The sequence below is a fragment of the Elaeis guineensis genome, chromosome 10, assembly GCF_000442705.2.
Source record: "Elaeis guineensis isolate ETL-2024a chromosome 10, EG11, whole genome shotgun sequence".
Taxonomy (NCBI): Eukaryota; Viridiplantae; Streptophyta; class Magnoliopsida; order Arecales; family Arecaceae; genus Elaeis; species Elaeis guineensis.
Genome location: NC_026002.2, coordinates 16,927,164 through 16,953,062, shown reverse-complemented (window position 1 = coordinate 16,953,062; position 25,899 = coordinate 16,927,164). Strand labels below are relative to the sequence as shown.

General features: G+C 40.6%; 1 protein-coding gene, 1 long non-coding RNA gene and 1 pseudogene across 2 annotated transcripts; all 3 read left to right on the top strand.

Annotated features, from left to right (window-relative positions):
• The first annotated feature begins 1,138 nt into the window (after positions 1-1,138).
• On the top strand, positions 1,139-1,663 carry LOC140852176 (probable disease resistance protein At1g59620). The gene has a single exon (XM_073245140.1). The coding sequence runs from the start codon at positions 1,139-1,141 to the stop codon at positions 1,661-1,663; it is 525 nt and encodes a 174-aa protein (XP_073101241.1).
• A 1,875-nt stretch (positions 1,664-3,538) lies between these two features.
• LOC140850961 (uncharacterized) lies at positions 3,539-6,250 on the top strand. The gene is made up of 2 exons (XR_012134817.1): positions 3,539-4,097; positions 5,666-6,250. It is a non-coding gene; the product is annotated as an uncharacterized lncRNA (long non-coding RNA).
• Positions 6,251-17,822: 11,572 nt separating this feature from the next.
• Positions 17,823-21,208, top strand: LOC140852122 (probable receptor-like protein kinase At1g80640; annotated as a pseudogene).
• The last annotated feature ends 4,691 nt before the right edge of the window (positions 21,209-25,899 follow it).

Here is a 25,899-nt window from a genome sequence, read left to right as displayed (position 1 = left end):
ACTTCATAGGCTGGGGTCGTCGAAGGTAGTTCTCTCCCTCTATCTCCATAAGAATCTGCGCACAAGGAGTGGTTAGAGGGGTATAAGAATCATGCCTGCTACCGAAGTTTTTAGCCTTTGGACTTGTTCGAAAAGGTGGGGTCTCCTCAGCATGGGTTCGACTGAGCCCCGTGGAGGTTCCTTCCTTCTTCATCTTCTTCTTCTGACTTTTTTTCTCGGACTGATGTTGATCAGTTGCACCTTTCTCGATGCGAATGTACTTTTGTGCATGCTCGAGGAGTTCGACAAAAGACTGAGGAAGTATTTTATCTAGAGAATAAGTAAATTTGGAGCTTCGCAGTCCTCGCTTGATGGCCGCGATGGCTGTAGCCTCACCACAAAGTTTCGAAGAGATTCTCCATCTTGCTGCCTGATGAAGAAAATGCTGTCGAACATCCATAGCATCCTCCGGTTGGTGCCAAAGTGCGCCACGAAGAGTTGTTCGAACTGCTTGCTGAGATTCTTTGGGATATTGGGAATATCCTGGGCTAGAACCTTCTCCAGAAGAATCAAAATCGATATGTGGAGCATGTCGAGAGTCAAGATGTAATGATCGGCTTTAACTTGCTGCACCAAGGCAGTAAATGGTTATGTCGGTAGTCAAGATGTAATGATCGACTTTAACTTGCTGCACCAAGGCGATAAATTGTTGCTGGTCCACTGTAACTACCATCGTGAAGCACTGGACCTGAGGGTCATCGAAGGTACCTCACGCCGCGATGAACGTTAGGCGGAGTATTCCACTTACTAACAATCAGTCAGATTAAGCAAATAATATTTGGAGAGATAGGTCATGGATCTCGATGATGACCTTGAACTTTCAATGAGATTGGCCTTCCAATGAGGTCGACCTTATAACAAGCTCTTCAAAAAAAAAAAAAAAAAAAAAAAAAAAAAAAAGTAGTCAGTTAAGTGCCCAAGATCTACCCCAACGTCTATAAAACAAGAGAACTTATTTTTATCTTTCGAAGGCGGCACTAAAAGAAAAAAATAAGCATTTGATAAGATTTCGTTTAAAAATCTAAATCTTTTAAAAATTCAAATTTTCCAACAGGTCGAATCTGAGGTTGTGGGAACAGCGATCGATGGTGATACGCGGATGCTGGTAGATCGGTTGCTGAAAACAAGCCATGAAAAGAAGGTGCTCGTTTATGCGATTACCGGGATGGGCGGGATCGGTAAAACAACTCTCGCTTGGAAAATCTTCAACCACGAGATGATCCAAAGTAGCTTTAACCAGATTCGGCCGGCGTGGGTGTGCATATCTAAAGCCTATGAGCAAACGACTGTGCTGAAGAAGATCATCATGGCTTTCAAAGGTGGTCAAGATGAGAGCCAGTGCTCGGACGACGAATTGCCGAATAAACTCCGCCAGCTTGTTACTGGGAAGAAATTTTTTCTGGTGTTGGACGATGTTTGGAGCATAGAAGTATGGGATGAAGTGCTGAAGCCACTCCTACCGGATGCCGGCCCCGGCAGCCGTATATTGATTACCACCAGGAACACAGCCATTTCAAAGGGCATGGACGCCGAACGCTGCCACGCGGTACAGAAACTGTCTTCCGAAGATAGCTGGTCCCTGCTTTGCAAGATGGTGTTTCGGGGGGCGGGGATGAGAGACTGAAGCAAAACTTGAAGCATATTGGAATGAGGATCGTGGACAAATGCGATGGCCTTCCACTTGCACTGAAGACCATCGGAACAGTGCTGAGAGGCCGGGACTTGATACAAGCCGAATGGGAGAAGGTTGCCGGCGACAGCACCTGGTCGTTTGAGCAACAGGGGGATATAGAGGGAATCGGTAAGCAACTAATGACAGAAGTACTGTATCCGAGTTACGAGGACCTATCTTCCCAGCTAAGGCTATGTTTCGTCTACTGTGCAATGTTCCCCAAGGATTGTATACTTCGAAAAGACATGCTTGTCCCTCTCTGGATCGCGGAGGGATTTATAAAGGCGAGCAAGGATTCATCGGTGGAAGACACGGCGGGGAGTACTGGAAGCAACTGGAACGGCGGTGCCTTCTGCAACCAGATCCCGGTCGTTATGACCAAGGCGGATTCAAAATGCACCCTGTCGTCCGTTCGCTCGCTCTGTACTTGGCACAGGACGAGTGCTACTCCGGAGACGTGCGGGGATTAAGGGAGAACCAGACGGCAGACGTCACTTCAATCTCGCCCAAGAGACGCCGCGTGCTCATCAAGGATGCGGAAGGAGTATCCATTCCCGAAGTGATGAAAGAACCGACATGCCTGAGGACCATCATCTTCCTCGACACGCCACCGCTTCAAGAAGTCCAGAGAATTTCTTCGAAAAGTTCACTTGCCTACGCGTCCTGGATCTCAGCGAAGCACCAAATTCCAAGCTTCCAGACGCTGTACAGAATCTCATACACCTGCGGTATCTGAATCTATCCCGTTCTCAGATAGCGAGCTCCCGAACACTATAGGGACGCTCAGGAGTCTTCAATTCTTAGGCCTGGCAGAGTCACAATGCTTCGGATCCTTTCGGATGCTATTTTAGAGCTACGCAACCTGCGGGTTCTGGATGTTGATGGAACACAGCTGGAAGGCATGCCTAAAGGAATCGGGAAGCTTCAACATCTCAACAGACTTGTTGGATTCAGAGTCAATAGCAGCACAAACAATGCTGACATAAGTGGAGCAGAGGGTGGTGAAAGGCAGAATGGCCGGCAGCGAAGTCCAGCTAGTTGGTGCAATTTGGAAGAACTAAAGTCCTCACCCAACTCAAATTTCTCGCTGTACAGAACTTAGAGAGCATTTCAAGCATAGATGAAGCAGAAAGAGCAGAACTATCGAGCAAATCTCGTCTAGACGACCTCCGATTAATTTGCAATCCGGCACAAGAAATCATTACAGATGAAGAGAAGAGGAAAATTAAGGAGGTCTTTACCAAGCTCCGCCCGCCAACTCGCCTACAACGTCTTCAAATAGGCAGATACTTCGGACTCGAGTACCCTGGCTGGATGATGGGTGGCGGCATCGGTTCGCATCTTTCAGACCTGAAGCATCTAGAGCTGAGCGATTGCTTTTTCTGCCAGACGCTTCCACCACTGGGATTGCTGCCTCATCTGGAAACTCTACATATTTCAGGCGCCAATGCCGTTAAAAGAATTGGAAATGAATTTCTTCTGGGTGATGCAGCAGCAGCAGCAGCAGGGCAAGCACAGCATCGTTTCCGCGCCTTTCCAGAGTTAAAATACCTTACACTGAAAAAGATGAATAGTTGGCAGGAATGGTGGTGGAAGGGGGAGGAGGAGGATCAAGCTCTGCTGCCTCGGCTCGAGGAGTTAGTGATTGAGAGGTGCGGCAAATTGATGTCCCTCCCCAAGCACCTCCTGCGCAATGTGACTCGCTTAACCATTGAAGATGCCTACAATGTCACAGAAATTGGTAACCTCCCTTCTGTCAGGACTCTAATGATTGCTCGCAGTGGATTGGGGAGGATTCATAATCTTCTAGCACTGGACGATTGACAATTGTCGACTGTTTTCACCTGAGACGCATGGAGAAGATTGGTGAGCTTCGGTACCTGAAGTTGCAGGATCAGAAGATGAGATCCCTTCCCAACTGGTTGCGGAACAACATGGAAGGCCAAGAGCAACTGCACTCACTTACATATGAAGGTTTTAAGAGCATGTTTGCCAGCAGTGACCGACAAGATTTCGTTGCAGCCAGGAAGTTTGAATTTATATGCAGCGGTCGGCTCCTCCAGAGGTGCATCAAAGATGCACCTGAGTCTGAGTGGCCTAAGATTCAGGACATTCCATATGTAGAAGGCTACACCATGGACAAATCAAAGTATATCTTGTATGACAAATCCAACCCGGACCATAATTTCCATACCAATATAAACAAGGAAGAAATAACCAATGAAACAACCACAAACAGTAGCAGTGACCTCGCTTCCCCATTCTCCATTGTCATTCTTTTATTGCTTATAATTGGGGTCACTAAATTGGCGTTTGACTACAAAAGCTTCCTTCTTCCCCTCTTGATGAAAGCTGCTGCTGCTATCCAAAAATTTAAATACACAAGGTATGGTCATTCAAACACCTTTTCAAAATTTCCAGCATATTGCTTTTTCTTAAAAAAATCAGCATATTTCACTCTTTAGTTTGTTACTGTAGTTCTTTTTCTCTCTGCAACTTTATTTCATCGTACCAACAAATTTACTTCTTGTGGCCATTGTAGAAAACTTGTATTGAAGTTATTATTATTACCATGTGTTTAGTTTTAAAATACGTTGTGATTGTCTTGAGTACTTTTATGTCAGATTTTTATGGTTGCTATGGTGCATGATTGTGAGCAGAAGATATAATCAAAAGCTGTTATATATTTTTCACCTTGATGTAGTTCCGTCGGAATAAGCTATGGCTTTATATACTACCTTGGTTTTGCAATACAATGTCTGTGTTTTGGGGAATATTAAACATTTCCGGTGGCTGGCAGCATCCCGTAGTTCATAGATGAAATCCTCTGGTCCACTGCAGGTTTAACTAAAGCAATCTGATTTCTGACTTTGCCTAGTAACTTTTTGGCTCCCTTTGCTGAGTGCATTTGTTCAGAAAATTAGTTGCATGGAGTCTGTTTTCCTGGATGATTTTGTGAAGATTTGTTAGGATCAAGAATAAGATATTGGGATATTCCAAGCCCCTAGGAGATAATTATGTCAAGCGCAGTCTGGTAGGTTAGAAAAATGATCATCAATTTTTTCTTTTTTTTGATGTAAAAAAAAAAAAAAAGTATGTTTGTCTTTTTGTAGCACTTGTAACAGTCAACAGGCTATCCATACAACAACAATGCATAACAAGCCTTTATTTTGTGCACATGCATCTGGAGTTCTTGCTATATCTTAATTGATATTAATGTAGTGAATTTTATATAGGAAATGTTATGGTTGGAAATATTATGGTTTAGAAAATCCGTCTTTAGATGTGATGGCCTTTTCTCTCCATTAGTGAATAATGCTATGCAGATTTTCATTTGCATCGAGAAGCATGACTTCATTTGTCTGGACAAAATTTAACAAGGCTTTTTCCATCATTGCATGATTTCAATGAAACTCGCTTGTTGGCATTATAATTACTTGAAAGGTGAATCTCAAAGTGGGCGGATGCAGCATGAATATATAGCTATACTTGACACGGGTTTCTCTTTAGTTTCTTGGTCAAGTACTTTGATTCCTCTACTTCATAATAATACTCTAGAGTTTACACTTGAGAGTCTAAATGTGTATCTCACAAGTCACCATATTTCTATGTAACCTACACTTTATTTATTGACTAGAGAATGTAATGTTCCTTTGTGCCATGTCATCAGGAGTAGTTCCATCTTTTGTTGATGAGGTCATGATCAATTATTGTTGCATGGGACATCCTCCTCAGTTTGATACTAATGCTTGTGTGAAGTATGAATACTTTTCATGGATGGTCTGTATCTCATTAAATTGTTGTGAGATCGTGCATCTTACCCTGCTTGCAAACTTATAAATTCTCGTAGTGCATATTCTCCCAGTTTTGTATGATCTCAAGTTCGCCAAAACTTCACCTTCAGCATGATCTTTGATCATTATTTTCATGACAACAATTTTTAAATGTGCCCAGGTTATGTGATGAAATTTATAGTCTCTATCATGCATGGCAGAAGCAATAGTGTTTAAAAGCACATATTTTCCACGCATAATACGCCACAGAATTCATACTTAGGGGGAAGACAACATGATGAGTCAACTGGAGAAGGCTGCACATAACAAGGAGATCGATGTCAAAGTTATGGTGCATTCTAATGGAGGACGCTGCTTATTTGTGACCTTGTGAATGTGAGATTATAGGCACTTGTAATATTATCTGTTGGGACTTATCATAGAACTTAACTGTTATCGAACAGGTTTGTGGTGGTCAATTTGTGCATTTATGGACTTGTAATATTGCTTTAACAAGCTATGCTAGCAGAGTCGAGGAATTGTACTTTAGAACTTGTTATTTTGTGAATTTGCATATGTATCTTTGCTTGAACTTGTATTATGTAATGTACCTAGATCTGATGTTGCTTTAACAGGGCGAGCCCCGGGTGCGAATTCATGGCCCTGTGTCTTGTGGGTACTTATGCTTGTATAGGTGGACTTGTTTTGATGGACAAGCTGCCTGGAATTTAAGGGAATAGATGCTTGCAAAAAGACCTTCTATAAATTTGTTTACCATACCAAATAAGTGCTTACCTGCTTATTTATTATTATGGCATATAATTGTCTACTCTATCCAATAAGTGCTTATGTTTTACCCTGTAATAGCAAAAGCGTTTAGTTGGTGCTCAGAAATGTTTACTTCCTGCTCTCTGGGGTTACTGTGGCTGGAATCGGGTTACTGCACCTTAATTTGGACTTACTTTCTGTGGATTGCCACAAATTGTGAAGCGAAGTCAATAGAAAGTTTAGTATATCGGCACAAACTAATCAGTATTTATTTTTGTAAAGTTAGTTTTGGTGACATATTTTTTAGGTTTGTTATTGAGATTCTAACTAATTAAACTCGTACGTAATGAGCATCCACCTATAAAGTAGGCTGGAAATCATTGGGCCATCCACAATCAATCAAACTAGCTATTCAATACGTACAGCATTTGGCAAGTTATTGTTAGACAAACAAATATTTTAAAAAACTTAAAACTCCCTCAAATCTAGGAACCTGAGACTGTTGATAGACTTTGGTATAACAGGGGCTCTATTAGGACCGTGTGAGGAGTTTGGTGCAGAATGATCGGAACACCTTATGGCATGATTCACCATCCAGGTATGATTTTGTAAGTTCCACTATTTCATCAGGATTAAGTTTTCAATGAATGCTACAATGGCAATCGGTTCCATTCTTGAAAACCTCAATTAGAGTTTTGGTCAGAAGAAAAGGCCTTTGAGGGGGGAGTGTAATGGTAATTTCTCTTGGGGGTTTTAAACATAAACCTGAATTTAGACCTGAACCCAACTGAATTCAACAAAATGATTAGAAGGTAAACATTAATAGCTTCAGTTAAGAGTCATACCTATAGAAAGTGATGAATGATTCTGTTTTTAAAGCTGCTACAAAAAACTCAAGAAGCTATAAACAAAAGAATAATTGAAAACTAAACAACTTAGTTGCTGACCTTTCATAACTTTATCCTTATTACTTTATGATATGCATATGAGTTGTCGTATAAACTTCAAGTCAGAGAGCAATTGGTAAAGCAACGACAATGGAGTTTTGAAGCAAAGTATAAGGAGTTTGAATACTATAGTTGGTTCTAAAAATTATTCTGTTCAATGTCTAGGGAATACTTACAGTGAAAACTCATATAACCTATCTACTTAGAAGAATGTTTGCAGGATAATTTTGCAAGTATGATATTGTAATATGTTATATCAATGTTTTCATTATTTGTAGTATGTTGTGTTTGGGTTTGTCTCTGAATATATAGAAAGCATTTTGCTAAGCAAGATGTTATATTTGGTTAACAGCACATGTAAAATTTTGGAGCCAGTTTTTTTGCCTGCAAGATATTACTCTTGGTGTTTAGAGTTCAGGTCCATCATATAGAAGCAGCTAGAGATCAGGATGGGGTTTGATGTGCTACATGGCAGACTCTGAGAACCATGCAGGACTTGGAGATCATCAAAATCACCATAGCACCCCTGTCATGGACCTTAAAAGCCGTCATGATGCATCGATGACATCGAAGTATAACTAAAAGTTTCTGCTCCATGGCAGACTTGAGATGCCCCCGAGGTATCTCGGTGCTTTGGGCTGCATGATTTAGGAAAAGAATTGGACAATTAGTGGAATGATTTTATTCTCATAACAATTCTCTGGATGCCTAAATTGCATCACAATGCACAAGAAACATACATGCTTCACACTACAAACCCAGGCAACACAAATGCTGCTGAAGTGCATGTTCTCTTTGGATCTTAAGATGATTCCATCAAGTTATATCGAACGAGTTACCGCTAATACTGGTGTAATTTATTAAAACTCAAGTGATTCATGAATTGGCTTTTAATTAACCACTTTACAATACCATTTAGTCCAGTGGGAAGAAAAGAGCAAGTTAGGATTCTCGGTGAAGCTTGTTAACCTGGAAAGTTCCTAGATATGCTAAAATATACGATGCTTATTCTTCTAATTTATTTTCAAATGTTTTAATATTATTCACCTCATAAACCTTGATAAGTTGAAACCATTTCATCAGCAAACCTGATAGGATCTAAATATTCTTGCCCCCTACCAAAACGCATGAGCCAGTTATTGCTTTAGATTCCTTAATTTCGCCAAATCTTCAATAAAGAGAGAATTTGTGGCATACAAATTAATCCAAAGAAATAATGCAAACAAACTGTTGATTGATTCCTTGCAACCCTGGTTAGGTCTTAATCTTTTCACGAAAGATAAGCAAGAAAAAAGAACCAATTAAATCATAAAAGTATATCAAGTTATATAACAAGTACTCAAGTGAGCCTTGGCCCCAAATTAGTTGGGTCAGTGTTGACCAAAGATTAAAGATCAAAATGATTTCTGCTTTGACAAGATTGTTATGTAAATAGTGAACACTGGAAAAAGAAAAACTATGACAAGATTAAAGATCAAAAGGATTTCTGCCTCCAATCACAAGGATCACTTCCCAAACAATGAGACCGAAAGAATATATATGTGCAAATGGGCCGGCCTTGGTAACTTGTAAATAGAACTGGCCCAAACAACGTTTACGTCAACGTGAAACGAGAGAGACCACCGAATCTCGTGGATTTTGCCGTTGGGAAAACTGGGTATTCGGGTCCTTGAAGCCTTGGCCAGCACACAACACCCACCTCCACCTTCAAGTGGTGGCTGGCCCAACGCAAACACACAGCACATACCTAAGCTGGCTCAAGACACTTACCCAACCTACTTGATAACAACTGCTCAGCTGCTCTCGCTGGTATTCTTTGCATCATATCTTTTTATGTTTGACTTAGAGAATGCTCATGCTTCCAATATGTTATAAATTTAGAAAAACTTAATCAGCAGTTCCCATGTTAGTCAATGGTCATACTCTTTAAGTATTCATTAGTTTTTGCTCTTTTTTTTGGTAAGCATTAGTTTTCTCTTTATTCTTGAAATTTCTCTTGATGATCGAGTCCTCAGGTCTTCTGTAGCAGTCAATCCTGCGTAGATCAATATGTAGATAGAAAAGCTAGATAGTTATATGATGCATGCTTCAAAGTGCCAAAGGAGAAGAGACAACATTGGTGAGCAAACAAATTTATAGGACCGTAACTATCCACGGATCCTTCAAAAGAGCCAGTCTATTGATTTTGAGTTCACCAAAAGGAAAATCTCAAACCGATTAATTTCATTTCCATTGGTTGGCGTGCACCACGATCTCTTATTGTGTGCTTGCATTTGTGGGGGGTCCTTGTCTTCGGATCAAGACTGAATTCTTTATTTTTTGTTTTTTCAGAAAGTTCACATTATGGAATAGATATTAATTTAAAGAAAACTTTTAAATGTATTTTTATATCAGAAAAACATCAAATGTGGACTTAAAAATCACCTGAATGGGATTGTATCATCCGTATCATGGTCGTTCAGATACAAAGCAATACCAATATGGTGGCTGGGATACCAAAATCTAATATGTCGATACATATTGAACATGCTAGTGCGGATGGATGGCATGTGATGACTCATGCGGATGCCCTTTTAATCCCAAAAAGGTTGTGCCTTGAAAAATTCTTTCGTACTTATATAAATTCAAAAAAATTTAATAATATTTTGTTATTAATTTTTTTTTGTAAAATCATGAGTTTTTATAAATGATATCAAAATAAATTTATCTATGGTCTATATGGATTAGAAGACATTGTAGTATAAAATTATAAGTCTATTGTGAAGTTTGCGATTAAATTTTAGGATTTGATGGATCTAGATTGTTAACCTAATTAGAATACTAGATCTTAAACAAAAGGAGTATGCGAATTTTTCTACGGATATATTTAGTCTCAAATTAATTATGTACTCAAAAGATCTTACATACTTATACGAGATTAAAAAATCTAAATGATATTTTTTGACAAAGCATTTTAAGTGAAATCTTTAATTATTATAAATTACGAATAAATTTTATTTTTTTCTATATTCTTGATTCTGGCAAGTATACTCTCAAACAAAAATGCTGCAAATTTTGTTAACGACGCTTAAAGTCTTAGCAGCAAAATTAGAAAAAAAACCACAGTATCCCCTTACTCTATCCTTTTGCTTCCCCAGTCTCGGCAAGTCTAACCCACGTATGAGAGGATAATCATGTGAAATGTTGCTTGGTAAATCAAGCTTGGCCATGAACCAATTGGCGTGGAGAGATGCTGTATTCTTGTATACTGGAAAAAGGATTCAGCAAGTTTAACAGACTAATTTCTCAGAAAAAAAATTTTGCAAACAGTTGCTTTGGGCCTGGCACCCACTTATCTCAGTTTGCTGAATGGTGTGTCTGGCATGGTGAAGTCAAACAAGACATAGTAACATCACATCCATCCATTAACATACCTCTATTGTCATAATTGAAATAGCTCCCCCATGGAGTCCAGCCTAAGTCTCTTGGAAAATGTTTGGGTCCTGACTAAACTAATGCAAACAGTCAACATGGTATGTTTCCTCTCAAGTTGTTGGTATCACGAGGAAATACATTATTATTCCATGAGACTTAGTTGGCGTTTATCTGTCAAATATTTCTAGGAGTAGGATTCCATCATTGCATGCACGGTACGCAGAGCACTTGTGGCCCACAAGTTAATCAATCACTTAGCAATAATTTGGATTCGAGTTCAGTAAAATAATTGTCCCATGAGCATTGTTACATCCTTTTTAATGGCGATCAAATTTGACCTAGGTCTAATTCAACCAATATTGGTTAAGTATCTGTATGTTTTTCAACCAACTCCCATCCAACCACCCATCTAGGTTGCGGATTTGGTCAGATTGGGATAAGTTGGGACCAACTAAACAAAATCCAAACTAAACGTAATTTCACGTCGATCGAAGTAGATCTTCAATCTCCCTCTATTATATTTACCTTCAAGCATCTCATAGTTCCTAAGATAGTAGAGGGAAAATGGCCAAAATTGATGAAGATGGGGCCCGAACATACATTTTTGGTAATAATCCCAATTGACTTTTGGGGTGCCCTATGATTAATGGGGTTTGTATCTTTCACACAAATCCACCATTGGATAACCCACCGTATGGATCTAAAATCATTTCAGACTCCGTCATTCATCCGCTTGCATAGATCTCAAAGCGGTGAATATGTGTTTTGCTGTAAAAAAATCGATATGAATCCATCTGTAAATAGTAATAGAAAAAAATCTATATATGGCAGAATATTGGAAGTGATTCGTAAAAACTTCTTATTATAATGTTAGAAGATTCTTTCTGGAAATTAGATGATTAAAAATCCAGCCCAAACCAAGATAAAGGTGAGATTCCAACTCAGGCTATTAGTATCCAATCCAATATTTTTTTTGCCGCTACTGGGTGATGAACCTTGGCAGGTGGTTTTGAACCGGATACGCTTTGGAGCTAAATGGTACCACTGTTGGGTCCACATCCTAGAAACTTCCACGCGCGCCTCTTATTTGGATGGCCGTGGTTATTGTCCCAGGCTCCGCCCCCTACTCCTCACGTACCCCAGCCGCTCCTTTTGAGTTATGGCCAAGAGCGTCGCCTTCCAGGTCAACCAACGGCTTTGGTGACCAACGTCACGGCACAGATGCTGCCGGGAAGGACAGTAGCTCGTGTTGTGTCTTCTAGCCAACATTTTTTTTTTCCTTTTTTCTAATAGAGCAAGGAACGTTTCCTTCGTGCCAAAGAATGAGGGCAAATTTCGGTAGTCAACCATGGGTGCAATGTCTACCAAAAAAAAAAAAAAAACAATGGGTGCAATTTAATTCTCCAAGTTTAAACCACTGGATAACGGATGGATGACATGGCTTGGCCTTCCTTTTTCTCAAAAAATATGGCTTCTTGGGATAGGAATTTCTACACAAACTATGGATCCAACATTGATGATTTGATGTACTAGTATCATCACTATGATCTAACCTGCCTTTCCATGTATGGTGTCACGCATGCAATGGGTTGGGCGACATTAAGGGTCCCTGCACATGCATAAGTCTTGAAAATTATCAATCAAAGCAAACATAGTCCAAAAAACTTTGCAAAGTTACCTGAGTAGTGAGCATGTTGGGTTATAGAAACTTCCAAGCAAATATCTAGAAGGGAGAATATTGGAAAGATATGCTTGCCCTTCATGCTTTTACAAGTGTCATGCTTATAGAAAGGTCAACAATGATGCTGATTAGATTATAGAACCCAGCTTCTTGGATTTATTGTATTCTAATTTTAACGAATGCATCCATGCAGGATCTCTATAATATATCCAGCTAATTAGAAAAAAAAGAATATGCTTGCTTTTGTATTATAGCTTTATTTGTATTCAATATTTAAAATTTAGCATTAATAAGTTCTTAGAAGGCTATCTTGTGTAGATTTAGTTTTTTGTGTCACTTAGAAGAGGGTTGGAGAAGCTGCCTTGAAAAATTAGTGCAATACATCCTTTAAGATGGCTTCTAGAGAGGAGTGTTTTCTCTTTTTTTTTTTTCCAGCATTTTGTAAGAGCAAAAAAATATGCGAACAAACTTTGAGAGATAAATCTATAGTAACAAACATTTCGCATTATTCCTTTTTTTTCTTTTAGTATTCCAATCCAATGACAACAAAGATACAAATGCTATTTGGCAATGACAAAGTATAGTGTACTATCTTTCGTCATAAATAATTTTTTCATTGGTTAAATTTATCTTTGTTGGGTGGATGTCTGGCCAGGACACCACCTCCCAAGATCCTTTCAGTACCACGCGATGCAGCAGGAAGAAAGAAGAAACAAAACAAAAGGAAAAAACAATCAAAATACGTGGATCAGCCACAAAAGGACTCGCCTCCACGGGGCATGCAAACTTCACTATGAAAAGAAAATTTTACAAGAGGAGACCTCACCCTCAACCCTTGTACACCCAATTCTCTCTCACCTGAAGTTCCCCTCACAAAAGCTCTCTCTCTCTTGGAGACCCCCTGAACCCCTGAAGAGCCTGGCGGCCGCTGTCCAGGAGCCTCCTGCTCCTTCTCTCTCAGCGCCCTAGCCTCTCTCTCTCCTCTGGTTCGTACGGCGGCGAGAAACCGAACCCCCACATCCCTCTGTTTCGTCTCAAGCCTTTTTAAAGGCTTAAACCTGGGTTTAAACTTGATTAGAGAGGGATTAGGAGTCCTAAACAAAGCCAAAAAACCCCCTGGACCGTCGGATCAAGACCGGAAGCCACCTGGGCCGTTGGATCGCGCTCCGGTCCACGGAATAGTGCCGTGGACCGCGAGAAACGTGTGGGAAACGCCCACGCGGTCCACAGGCCGCGCCATGGACCATCCGGTCCACGGTGGACCGAGGCAAGGGGCCAGCAGGCCTGGGTCGCGCGTCCCGTGCGGGCCTGGGACGAGCGTCCCGCGCGCCGCTGCCGCCCGCCGCCGGTCGCCGGCGGTCCTCCGCCGCCTCGATTCTTGTGCCGACTTCAAAAGCTCGTATCTCCTCCATCCGAGCTCCGATTCAGGTGATCTTGGTCTCGTTGGACTCCGTTTTTCGCCACAAACCTCACTGTGGGCTCAATATGGGCTGAATCTCGAAGCATCAAATCCTAACAATCTCCACCTCGACTCGATATTCGGCCTCCTCCAAACTCCGAGAGCATCTGGATCTCCTCGCTCCCATGCCCTGGGGCAATCACCTGCTGATCATGGATGGACAAACATGAGAGTCGAGCCAGGCTGCTCGATCCCATCTCCGTCGTATGCTGTGCTCCTCCTGACCTGAGTCCTGCTCGGGGCATCATCCTGCGGCAATAGGAATCTTACCTTGCGACGTCGCCTCTCGTCCTCTCGAGTCTCCTGTCTCGTGCCCGATCCGCCTCCTGGAGCTCCACCTCGCTCTGGGCTCCACCTGACTCCCGATGCTCCACCTCGCACTGGGCTCCCTGCCAGGTAATAACGTCCTCTGCTCCCCTTCTTCCCCTCCAGCACAATCCTATCGCCGCATAGCACCCTCAGGATTCCTCCACCAGCTACCGTCCTGTAGCCTCTCGAATCCAGTCTGCTAAGTGAGATAAGATTTCGCCTGAAATCGGGGTATGTATCGGACCTCCCCCAATCTCCTCACTGCACCGTCATGTGTCCTCCAGCTGACCGTCCCAATGTCTCTGATCGCACAGCTCGATCCATCCGGCAGATATACAATGCTCTCACTGTTCTCCAGGGAGTCAAACTGCTCCTCTCTGCAACACACATGATAGGGGCATGCAGAATCTAATATCCACTGCTGGGAAGAAGTAGATACCTCGTCAGATATCTTCAGGACATCTCTATCTGAATCGCTGTCGGCCGTCGCTACAGCAGCCACCGTCCGATTTTTCAGTTGAGGGCAATCTCTGGCTAGATGCCCCAACTCCTCACACCGGTAACACCTGGTTTTGCTCAAGTCCCTCCTGGACTTAGACCGCCCTCGTTGCGATCTCCTGTCGCTCCGTCTACCGCCTTCTGCTCCTCCAGAAGCCACCAAAGCTGAGCTACTGCCACCTGAGCTCAAAGCTGGGTTCTCTCTCCTGAGAACCTCATTTTGGAGTATCGCCGCGGTGACCTCGTCCATCTTGATAGTGCTCTTCTCCACTAGAAGAGCAGTCACCAAGGACTCGTATGAAGGGGGAAGCGACACCAGCAAAACCAGCGTCCTGGTCTTCTCCTCAACGTTCTCGCCAACGCTGAAAAGATCGGTGAGGATCTTCTGGAAGTGGCTCAAATGCTCCTGCACGCTCTGTCCCTCGATCATCCGCAGTTGGTAAAACTGCCTCCAGAGGAAAAGAGTGTTGGTGAGAGACTTCGCCATGTACAACTCCTCGAGCTTCGACCACAGCACCGTCGGGGAAGTCTCGCTCAACACATGGATCACCACCTCATCCGCCAGGTACATGCGGATGGTACTCACCGCCTGCATCTGTAGCCGTTTCCAATCCCGTACCTCCATGGTGGTCGGCTTCTCATCGCACAAGAGAACATCGATCAACCCCTGTTGGATGAGCACGTCTTTCACCCTTGCCTGCCACAAGGAGAAATTGCTCTTACCATCGAACTTGTTGATCTCCATCTTGATTGTTCCTGTTTTCTCCATCTTCAGTCTTGCTCACCACCACTGCAATCTGCGTCCTTGTACTGCCTTGCTCTGATACCACTTGTTGGGTGGATGTCTGGCCAGGACACCACCTCCCAAGATCCTTTCAGTACCACGCGATGCAGCAGGAAGAAAGAAGAAACAAAACAAAAGGGAAAAACAATCAAAATACGTGGATCAGCCACAAAAGGGCTCGCCTCCACGGGGCATGCAAACTTCACTATGAAAAGAAAATTTTACAAGAGGAGACCTCAACCTCAACCCTTGTACACCCAATTCTCTCTCACCTGAAGTTCCCCTCACAAAAGCTCTCTCTCTCTTAGAGACCCCCCTGAACCCCTGAAGAGCCTGGCGACCGCTGTCCAGGAGCCTCTTGCTCCTTCTCTCTCAGCGCCCTAGCCTCTCTCTCTCCTCTGGTTCGTACGGCGGCGAGAAACCGAACCCCCACATCCCTCTGTTTGCCTTTTTAAAGGCTTAAACCTGGGTTTAAACTTGATTAGAGAGGGATTAGGAGTCCTAGACAAAGCCAAAAAACCCCTGGACCGTCGGATCAAGACCGGGAGCCACCTGGGCCGTTGGATCGTGCTCCGGTCCACGGAATAGTGCCGTGGACCGCGAGAAACGTGTGGGAAACGCCCACGCGGTCCACAGGCCGCGCCGTGGACCACCCGGTCCACGGTGGACCGAGGCAAGGGGCCAGCAGGCCTGGGTCGCGCGTCCAGCGCTGCCGCCCGCCGCCGGTCGCCGGCGGTCCTCCGCCGCCTCGATTCTTGTGCCGACTTCAATAGCTCGTATCTCCTCCATTCGAGCTCCGATTCAGGTGATCTTGGTCTCGTTGGACTCCGTTTTTCGTCGCGAACCTCGCTGTGAGCTCAATATGGGCTGAATCTCGAGGCGTCAAATCCTAACAACCTTCTTATTGGTTGAAATTGAATGCCAAAATTATGGTTAAATAGAAAGATAATGTATCGCATGTTCTTCTCATCCTAAATATTTTTTTCTGTAACATAAAATTAAAAATTTTGCAGAGCAAATTTGGTGCCTGAAGGTTCAATGAGAAGGTAAAGATCAAACTTTTAACGAAGATGTAATAGTTGAGATAGAATTATGGATTAAAGAAGATACCGTTTAAAACAAATATTTTCACATGCTTTTATAGGTGCATGTTAGCATATATTTTTTGCTTGCAATTAAGAGCATGAGTGCTAGGATTTGAAAATTTTTTAAATAGAGATATGCGGCATTAACTATATTTAATGAAAGAAGGTGCACATCCATATTGCCATTCCTCAATTGTGGTAGCTTTTTTTCAGAATATCATAGAGATATGGTGTATTAAGACCAGGGTTATCAGCATAATCTGATGGTTTAAATGGACTAAATTTCTAATAGAGATTAGACACACACAAATATATATATTTATATATATAGATAAAGGCATCCGATAGGCATCATAAATAAAGAACACAGAGGTAGCAAAAAAATAAAAATATAAATTCAGGTATATTTATATATATATAGATAAAAGCATCCTATAGGCATCATAAAAAAAGAACATAGCGGTAGCAAAAAAATACAAATATAAATTCAGGTCAGGTTATATCCTCTTTCTCGGTACAATGCACGGAAAATTTAAATATGGAAAAAAAAAAAGGTGGTGCCGTGGTGGATGCGATTTCAGTCAAGGCTCAAGATATGCATGATTATTTGTCCTGGACAGCTGTCATGCATTTTTTTTTTAATCCATTAACGAGCGCAATAAATAGGATCGAAACCTATACCAACATACCGCTATCTAAATCAATAAGACCATGAAATTATAATAAAAATTAGAATAATGTTACTGTCACGGAGCTTGTCCATTCCTCCCTTCCTGATCCTTACTTTCAAAGAACCATCAGAATATATCTATGCTGCATTAGCGAGCATTTTCCCCACCCTTGCCGATTTAATTTTATCTAATATTTTTAATCTGTAATTTAGTAGAACACTAATCGAATTATTAATTTTAAATAATATTTCAATAATATTAAATAATATAATAAAAAAATTCAAAAATAATCAAAATAATGTTAACTGATGCATCAGCTATCTAAGAAAAGAACTGTATTCCCCTTTCCATTCAAAAATAATTTCGATTTTTCATACGAAGGAAAGGATTTCATTATAATTTAATAGATTGTAAGTCTAGATTTTAGAAATCATGGGATGCAAATATAATAAACAGAAATCTGAGAAATTTTTTTTTTAATGAACTATTAGGCTAATAATTGAATTCTAGATTTTATCTCTCTTTCTCTCTCCACCTTACTGTGCCTTTGGTAACCGCCACATGATTGCACCTTTATCTGGCCCCCTGGAGATAAAAAGTGATCTCCTGCTTTCCGTGCAACAGTCCCTGTCCCACCTTTATTTAAAAAAAAGAAAGGAGGAGCCCCATAGAAAACAAAGAAAAGAAGCCTCAAAAGATCCAATTCAAAAGGCCGAGTGAGAGAGAGAGAGAGAGAGAGAGAGGAATTCAAAACAGAAAAAACCAAAGTGATTTAAACTGGGCTGTTGCCATGGTTCACCATTTGGATTCCCTCCGCACTTTGGTCTCTTTATCTCCCGAACTGGCTCTGGAGATTTCCTAAAACTTCTTGCTGTCTTTTTTATCAGTGGGGGAGGAGACATGAGGAGGCCACCATCACCTCTTCTACTCCCTTGCATTCTGGTCTTCTTCTCCTCCCTCTTTCCAGCTCTCACCCATGGCAGGGGCTCCCCCGTGCTCTCTCCCTTCTTCTCCCCCTTCCCTCCCCTCCAATGCAACCCATTCCCGTACCTCCTCCGTCTCTGGCACCATCTCCTATAGGTAATAATCCAGCAAGTGGTCGCTGATCTCTCTGTTTTTTTGTTGTTTTTTTTGGGGGGGATTAAAAATTTCTAAGCTTTCTACACTACCGCATCTTGTGAATCTTTGCTTGTTTTCAGTGTATTTTTTTTTAATGTCTTGAAATATTGGCATCATTTTGAACATGTCTCTTTAGGTAGCATTTTGGCTGGTTATGGAAGAAAGGCTGCTCCTTTTTATTTTAATCCTGTACAGTGTTGCGAAGATGGCAACTTTCCGATGCCATGGCTGCTCCATAACCAACTTCTCTCTTAACGCTAAAGAATGTTAGCAAGTTTAAGAGAAAAAAGGCAGCTGCTTCTCTCTCTCTCTCAATCCTGTGTTTTTAGATCATACTATTTCAAAGATCGCAGCTTTTTCAGGAAGGAAAAGTTTTTCCCCCTTTGATCATCTTCTTAAACTGATTCCTTTTCCTTTTGTTTTAATGACTTGTTTTGCATTTTTTTTTTATCTTTCTTCCTCCGGATCTCTATATTTTCTCGTGTGATCCAAGATTTGATTTTTAAAGAGGAAAAATAGAATAATCACATACCTAGGAAACAGCACTTCTTTGGATGATAATTTTTTTGCTTATTCCTTGGAGCATGCTAAGGTCCACGTATCATGTGGTCTTCTGAATGCAGTGACGCAGATCATAGTACGTCACCACCATTTCCACAAAGAATTGATTGTGGCAATCGTTCTGGCTTCTGTCGCGGTGGTTTCGATCATTATATCAACATTCTGTGCCCTTCTCTTTTGGCGAAGAAATCGCCATGCTCTTGATTCGAAGAACATTCAAAGTTCAGGTTTATTCTCCTCCTGCCTTTCATTTGGATCTGTGGACATGATCGTACAAATTGTTCTTTTAAGTTCCATTCGAACTTAAAATGTCAAAAATTAAACATTGTAGATGGTGCTAGAGGGCTTACACTCGGTCCAATATTGAGCAAGTTTAATTCGTTGAAGATGACTGGCAAGAAAGGATTGTTGGCTATGATTGAGTATTCATCCCTGGAATCGGCAACTAATAAATTCAGTGAGAGTAATGTCTTGGGAGAAGGAGGATTTGGGTGTGTGTATAAAGGTTGCTTTGATGGGGGAATTCTTGCTGCAGTGAAGAAATTGGATGGTGGTGGCCAGGATTGTGAAAGAGAATTTGAGGTGAGATCTGTCGATCCAAGTCATGCTTGTTTCTGTTCTTCACTGTGACTGATGTCTTCACATTCAATTTTTTGTTTTTCTTATGATCAGAATGAACTGGATTTGCTTGGAAGAATCCGGCATCCAAATATAATTTCCCTTTTGGGTTACTGTGTTCATGGAGAAACAAGGCTTCTTGTTTATGACTTGATGCAAAATGGATCTCTGGAAACACAATTGCATGGTATGCTAGTACTTATCTTTTCCTTCCAGTGAAATGAAGCAAAAAAAACTTGATTTTGGCTTATTTTCTCTTTTTACTACTTTGGTAGGGCCATCTCATGGGTCAGCTTTAACTTGGCACATTCGCATGAAAATTGCACTTGATACAGCAAGGTTTACATTTTAAACGACTTTACCTTGTCCAGTTATGGTCTTTAGCTTTTAGTCTTAACAGTTAGCTCTTACGGTTGCCTCTTTAGTTCTTATAACTTTGATGCAACACAGAGGATTGGAATATCTCCACGAGCACTGCAATCCGCCTGTGATTCATAGAGATCTAAAATCATCCAATATACTTCTAGATTCAGAGTTTAATGCCAAGGTGTCTATGAATATCTTTATGTCTTTTTATCAGTTTCAAATCAATGTTCTCCTCTTCCTTGGTTAGACAACTAATTTCTCTCTCTTTTTTTGAATTGCCTTTGGGTCCAGATTTCAGATTTTGGCCTTGCAGTGACTGGTGGAAACCATCACAAAGGCAATGTCAAGCTTTCAGGCACTCTGGGTTATGTGGCTCCTGAGTACTTATTAGATGGTATACTGGATCCCTCTTATCCTGTTTCGCTTTCTCTCTCCTCTGATCCATCCGCATTTAAATTGTTATATATTTATATGCAGTTCAGCTGGTTTTCTTTGAATTAAAGTCACAGGTTTTGTGTATTGCTGAATTTTCAGGCAAGCTTACTGAGAAAAGTGATGTTTATGCATTTGGAGTAGTTCTGCTAGAGCTTCTGATGGGAAGGAAACCAGTTGAAAAAATGGCACCATCTCAATGCCAATCTATTGTCACATGGGTATTCATTGGGTTTAATGTTGCCTATCCCCAATTTTCAATTGGACCCTTAGGTGTATTTGATGTCAAATAGGAATGTGACAATTTTCTGACATAGGTTTTCATGTCTGTAGGCCATGCCTCAGCTCACGGACAGATCAAAGCTTCCCAACATAGTGGACCCGGTGATTAGGAATACAATGGATTTGAAACACTTATACCAGGTTTATAATCTGGACCTAGTCTTGTTTATCTATGTAAGTACAAACATCAGTCTTTGCCAACCAGAACGATGATGTCATTGTGCAGGTTGCTGCCGTTGCTGTGCTGTGCATCCAGCCAGAACCAAGTTATAGGCCATTGATAACTGATGTACTTCACTCGCTTGTTCCTCTGGTGCCCACAGAACTTGGAGGGACACTGAGAGTTGCAGAGCCATCTCCTCGTGCAAGCCACAAGTCTTCTTCTCACTAAGCACACAAGTGGGTGACAAACTGGATGAGTGTTGCAAGCCCGCAAGGAGTCCCAAGGTCTACAATTATTGACACGTAGGTTAATTTACTCATATCTGCACCATTTCTTGCCTACCATATGTCCCAAGTCATTTGCAACCACTTCTTCCATTCTATTTTAGTTCACTAAATGGAGGTTGGTTCACTTGAAGGAAAAATCTCATTTCCTCCATCACTGTTGTAAAGGTCAACTTATGTTACTTTTTTGCAATTGGGAAGAAAATTTGCCTGTACAGATATGAATTAGCCAGACATCATTTCGGAGATAATTTTGAAGAAACTTAACTTCTTCATTTGGAGATCTTAATTCTGAAGTTGATGGGAAATAATTTTCAATTAAAACATGTGAAACTCCTGATATTTTAATGGGCAACCACTCAGTGAGCTTTTTGACCTAAGTGCTGCCCAAAAAAGGTTTGCGTGAACTCTACTTCTTGTGCTACTGTCTTTAGTCCAATCTTTGTTTTGTAATTTTAAATGCATAGAATCTCGTGATATCATAATAAGTAATCAGCTTTTTGTTTTTTTGGATCTATATGGTTGTACTCCTGTGAAATAAAGAATGGGTTCAATCTGCTTGGTTAGTGACATAGACATTGTGAAATGACTGGCACCACTTGTAGATTTTTAAAAGAATTTTAGAACATTTCTGCATGTGTCAATGCTGCAATCCTAGGTGTTGTTTCTGGACTCCACCAGCCACCACTCGTCAACTCACCCTCAAAACCTGGAAACCGAAGAATCAGAACAGTTTTGTTAAAAAATTGCTGGTTTGTTATGAATGGATGCTTTCCTGGTAGCTAGAAAGAATTGGACTTCTGTAGCATATTCGGAAACCATTCGAAGGTTTCATATTCTGGATTGTTCTGTGACTCATCATACTTAGGCACCGGCATGACTTACGGGTTTCGAACTGAATTAATTCAATATTCATGATCTATCAAATTTGTAACTGACTTGTAAAATGTGAAGCAAAAGAAGTTTGAAAGATATTGTTCTTCCAGTATAAAAAATGAAATGTAAGTGTGTTCTCAGATGTTATGCAAGTTGTATACCTTTTAAAGAAGAAAGAAAGGAAAGAGAAAGAAGAAGCAAAAGGAAAAAAGAAATAGAAGAAGGGATAAGAACAAGAAATAAAATGGAAAGGAAAGAAAGAAAGAGAAGAAAGAAAAGGAAGGAAGGAAAGAAAGAAAGAAATAAAGAAACAAAGGAAATAAGAAGGGAAGAGAGATCAAGGATATCTGCATGGGATGCATGAATGGGATCGCCATCAGGATACGACGGGATAGTGGTGCATCCCGTTCTATTGAGAAACTGAGACACTCCTGCCCCATGGGATTTAAAACTTTCCAGGGAGCAACCTCAAAGAGAAGGCCGCCTTGAAATTGATGCTGGATTTCTAGCTATGGCAACTTGGCTAGGAGAAGGCCTGCTTCATATTCAGCAGACTGGTTGATGAGTACCCTGCTCATGCAACAGTGAAGCAACCATCCAAGTTTCCTCAAGATTTATAAAGATCATAGATATGAGGGAAGAATGCAAATTTTGTATTGGGAGCTGAATCTCTCTCTGTTTTGAAGCATGTGAATTTGATCAAGTGGTTTCAAGGTTTCTTAATGGGAATTTGTATCTTCACTTTGAATTGCATCTGATCTGTTAATATCATTGTTGTTACCTTATCTGTAAACTGCTGATTGCAATGTAATATTTTAACATACTTTAATAGGGCAAAGACAGTGAAGAGTTAAAGATAGGAAAGTGAAATACAAGTTCTTTTCTTGATAGTGCATGATTCTATCAGAAGTATTTTCATTTCTTCGATTGGTTCATGATTAGAGGGTGAGATTTGGCGCACATTGTAGGGTTGCTCTATTGTGATTTGGAGGTCACGGGTTCGAAACATGAAATAGTCTCTCCGCACATGGGGTAAGGCTGCATATGTTAAACTCTCCCCAAACAATACAATGGCTGGATCCTTGTGCATTTGGTCACCCCTTTTTCTAGTCAGATTTATGATTACTGTTGATGTAACCCAATGTAATTTGTCAACGAACATTATCTTTAAGTTATTTTCACTACTCTGGTTAATCATCAGATGAATGACGTGAGCCTACTGGCAGTGATATCAAGCCCAATTGATTAAGAGATGTTGTAGGTTGCTTGCATTTTAAGTAGCTAGTTAGGCTCTCTGTTAACCTAGATTGGCTCCTGGAAATATAAGCTCATCTGGTAGCAACGGAACAAATTACGTCGGGTTTAAGCTCATTTCTGGCTTATCAATGGGTTTACCATGTGTGTTCGAGCATGCCTATGCTATATTTGGAAGGTAGGTCTGTTGCTCCCATGGCTGTGATTTTTTGGCATGCTTGTCAAGGTATCAGGGGATGTTTGTGGACATGAATTACGAACTCACAATGTTATACCGATTTCATTCTGGAAAAAGATTTCTGTAGAAGATGACTGGAGGAAGTCCTCAGATATTGACAAACTGCAGGATAGCTTTTGATTTCTTCCACAGTTTCGAGGTTTCTACCTAGAGCGTATCCATTCTTGAAGATGTTAAATTATGTCAGTTGATAAATATCATTACCTTCTCTGCTAGGTGTCCCTAATGTGCAATGCCATTATAGTAAAATAGGAAAGGAGGATCTTCTCATGGCCCTGAATTGAGAGCATACCTTTTGTTTTAGTTCACATTTTCGAAATTTATATCCTTACAGTTATCTTTATATTATTCAGATCTTACACTATGTGCCAGAATTTTACATATCTCTTAAAGAATGTCAGGTGTACTTATGATGATCATAATGAAGACCTGTCCACTGCTTCATTGATGATTAATTAAAGTCAAAATGATAATGTTTTGTCTGTTTCTTTTTGTGATGATAGTGTTTTATGCCAAAGTGAATTTCGTGTAGAATGGGAACAGGAAAAATATCTGTTGTTTGCTTCAAATTCCAATGCCAGCTTGCATGTGCACAGTCATATTTCAAGAACTCAGATAGAATACAGTTCTCTTAGATGTTTGAATAAATCATAGATATCATCTGAAATGTGTTCTTTCAGTTCGATTGTCTGTGAACTGATGTGACAATTGATAAATCGGAGGAGGGGGATGAATATATAAATCTGTAGTTGTAGAGAATGTCTGGAAATTATTCCAACAAATATTATTGAATGCACTTTTAATGAGAATACTATATGAGGTGAGAGATCCTGTTTAATTTTCCAGAGAATGTTTTTGGTAGGAGGCAGAGCCTCAGACAAGAAAAGAAAAAGAAAATTATAAAGGGCAAAGAAAATTCTCTTGTGATGGTGCCAGTGACAAAAATTATGATGATGACAAAAAATGTAGCAATATTATATTCATCTTAAAGTTAAGCTATACCAGGCATCGAAATCCATAGACTTAAGAATGTTGAAGTGGTTGTTTGTCCGTGAAAGTGGCAACATGGAACCGATTAACGTGGTATGTTCATAAGTTTTGATTAGGAGAGACTTTTGAAAGGCATGGATGGAGGCAGATGATGCATGAGGAAAAACTTGTTTTCACTTGTGGTATAGTGGTTGATGGCACTGGATGCAGAAGAAAGATTCATGAACTGAATCAGATGAGATATGGCTTGGCTGGTTTGTGTAATGGTGGCTATGTAGCTGAGGATCTAAAGTTAAGCATATATGCGTTTCTAGGAGTTACTAAATCGTCAGATTCTTACCGTGGAAGCAGGGTTTCGGAAGACGGATGCTTGGTGCTAAAGACTAGCTATTTGAAACTCTACATTAGTAATTGCTCTCTGCAGCATGAAGCTTTCGACCTACTCTTTGGTTATTTTTGGGTGCATTTTAATCCTTACATAAGAAGCTGAAAGTTATGCAATTTAACATAGCCTTCGGTAACTTTGGTTTGGAGCTAAATTAATAGCTTAGAATAACTGGTCACTTCAGAACGTTAAATTGAAAGTCACCTCACAAATCTAGCCAAGACAACATCATTGTTTCTAAATTTCCCTAGCTTATGATTAATTTTTTCTGCTTACATAGTGATGAGATATCTAGTTTCCATCTCACCACCTGCAACTTCCCAACTTAGGTGGTCCAAGGATGCTATGTTGACACGTCCTTTTCTTCTGAATATCTAGCAATCGGTCATTTTGCTGTTGGGGCAGATGCCAGGTTGGTAAGGGATTTAGAACAAGGCAACTTCAGACAGTAGAGAAAATGACACACTTGATGGCTGTGATATCTATGGTGGTTGGACTCAAACAAATACAATCATGTGAACCAAAGCAACTGTTTGATAGGGTGGTGTGCTGTATGTATGTGGCCATGTGCTGTAGCATTTATTTATGCTATACATTACCATATTGTGGGTGGTTGGTATATTTAATTTGATAGGAGAAAAATACAGTAGTAGAAGTAGCCCTCTCTTGAATTTTTTTTTTTTTTTTTTTTATTGTCACATGAAACAAGGGATGGAATGTGTTCCTCATTCTACCTATTATATTGTGTGAGTATCTGAGTTCTTTTTCGCCAATCAACTCCCATATTGATCCAGGTCGCCTAGTTTGACTTAGATAAAATTGAGGATGTCAGCTTACCAAATTGATAAGATATTTGGTAGGTGTACCAAATGAATTGAAATCAGATCTCACCTTCCCTGAGGTACCTTTGCTATTAAGTCCATTGTTGTTTATCAGAAGCAAAAAGCCAAAAACATAGATAAAATTGTTTTCCAAGGACTGGTATAATTGTATTAAATTCGTTTTGGTTTATTCTCACAAGCAAACGGGGCTTTATACATTGGATTAATGTTGTAAGCATGGGACTGGATCCTGCCACCAAGGTCGGTTAGATGACCCTGGAGGAATTCACTCAAATCTGGCTTCATATCAAACTTCTTTTTATCTTTTCTTAAGAACAAAAAAATCAATATCAACATTCTCTTTTAATCTTATGGATGATAATTTATTCAACGCTGCAGTCATTCAGTCA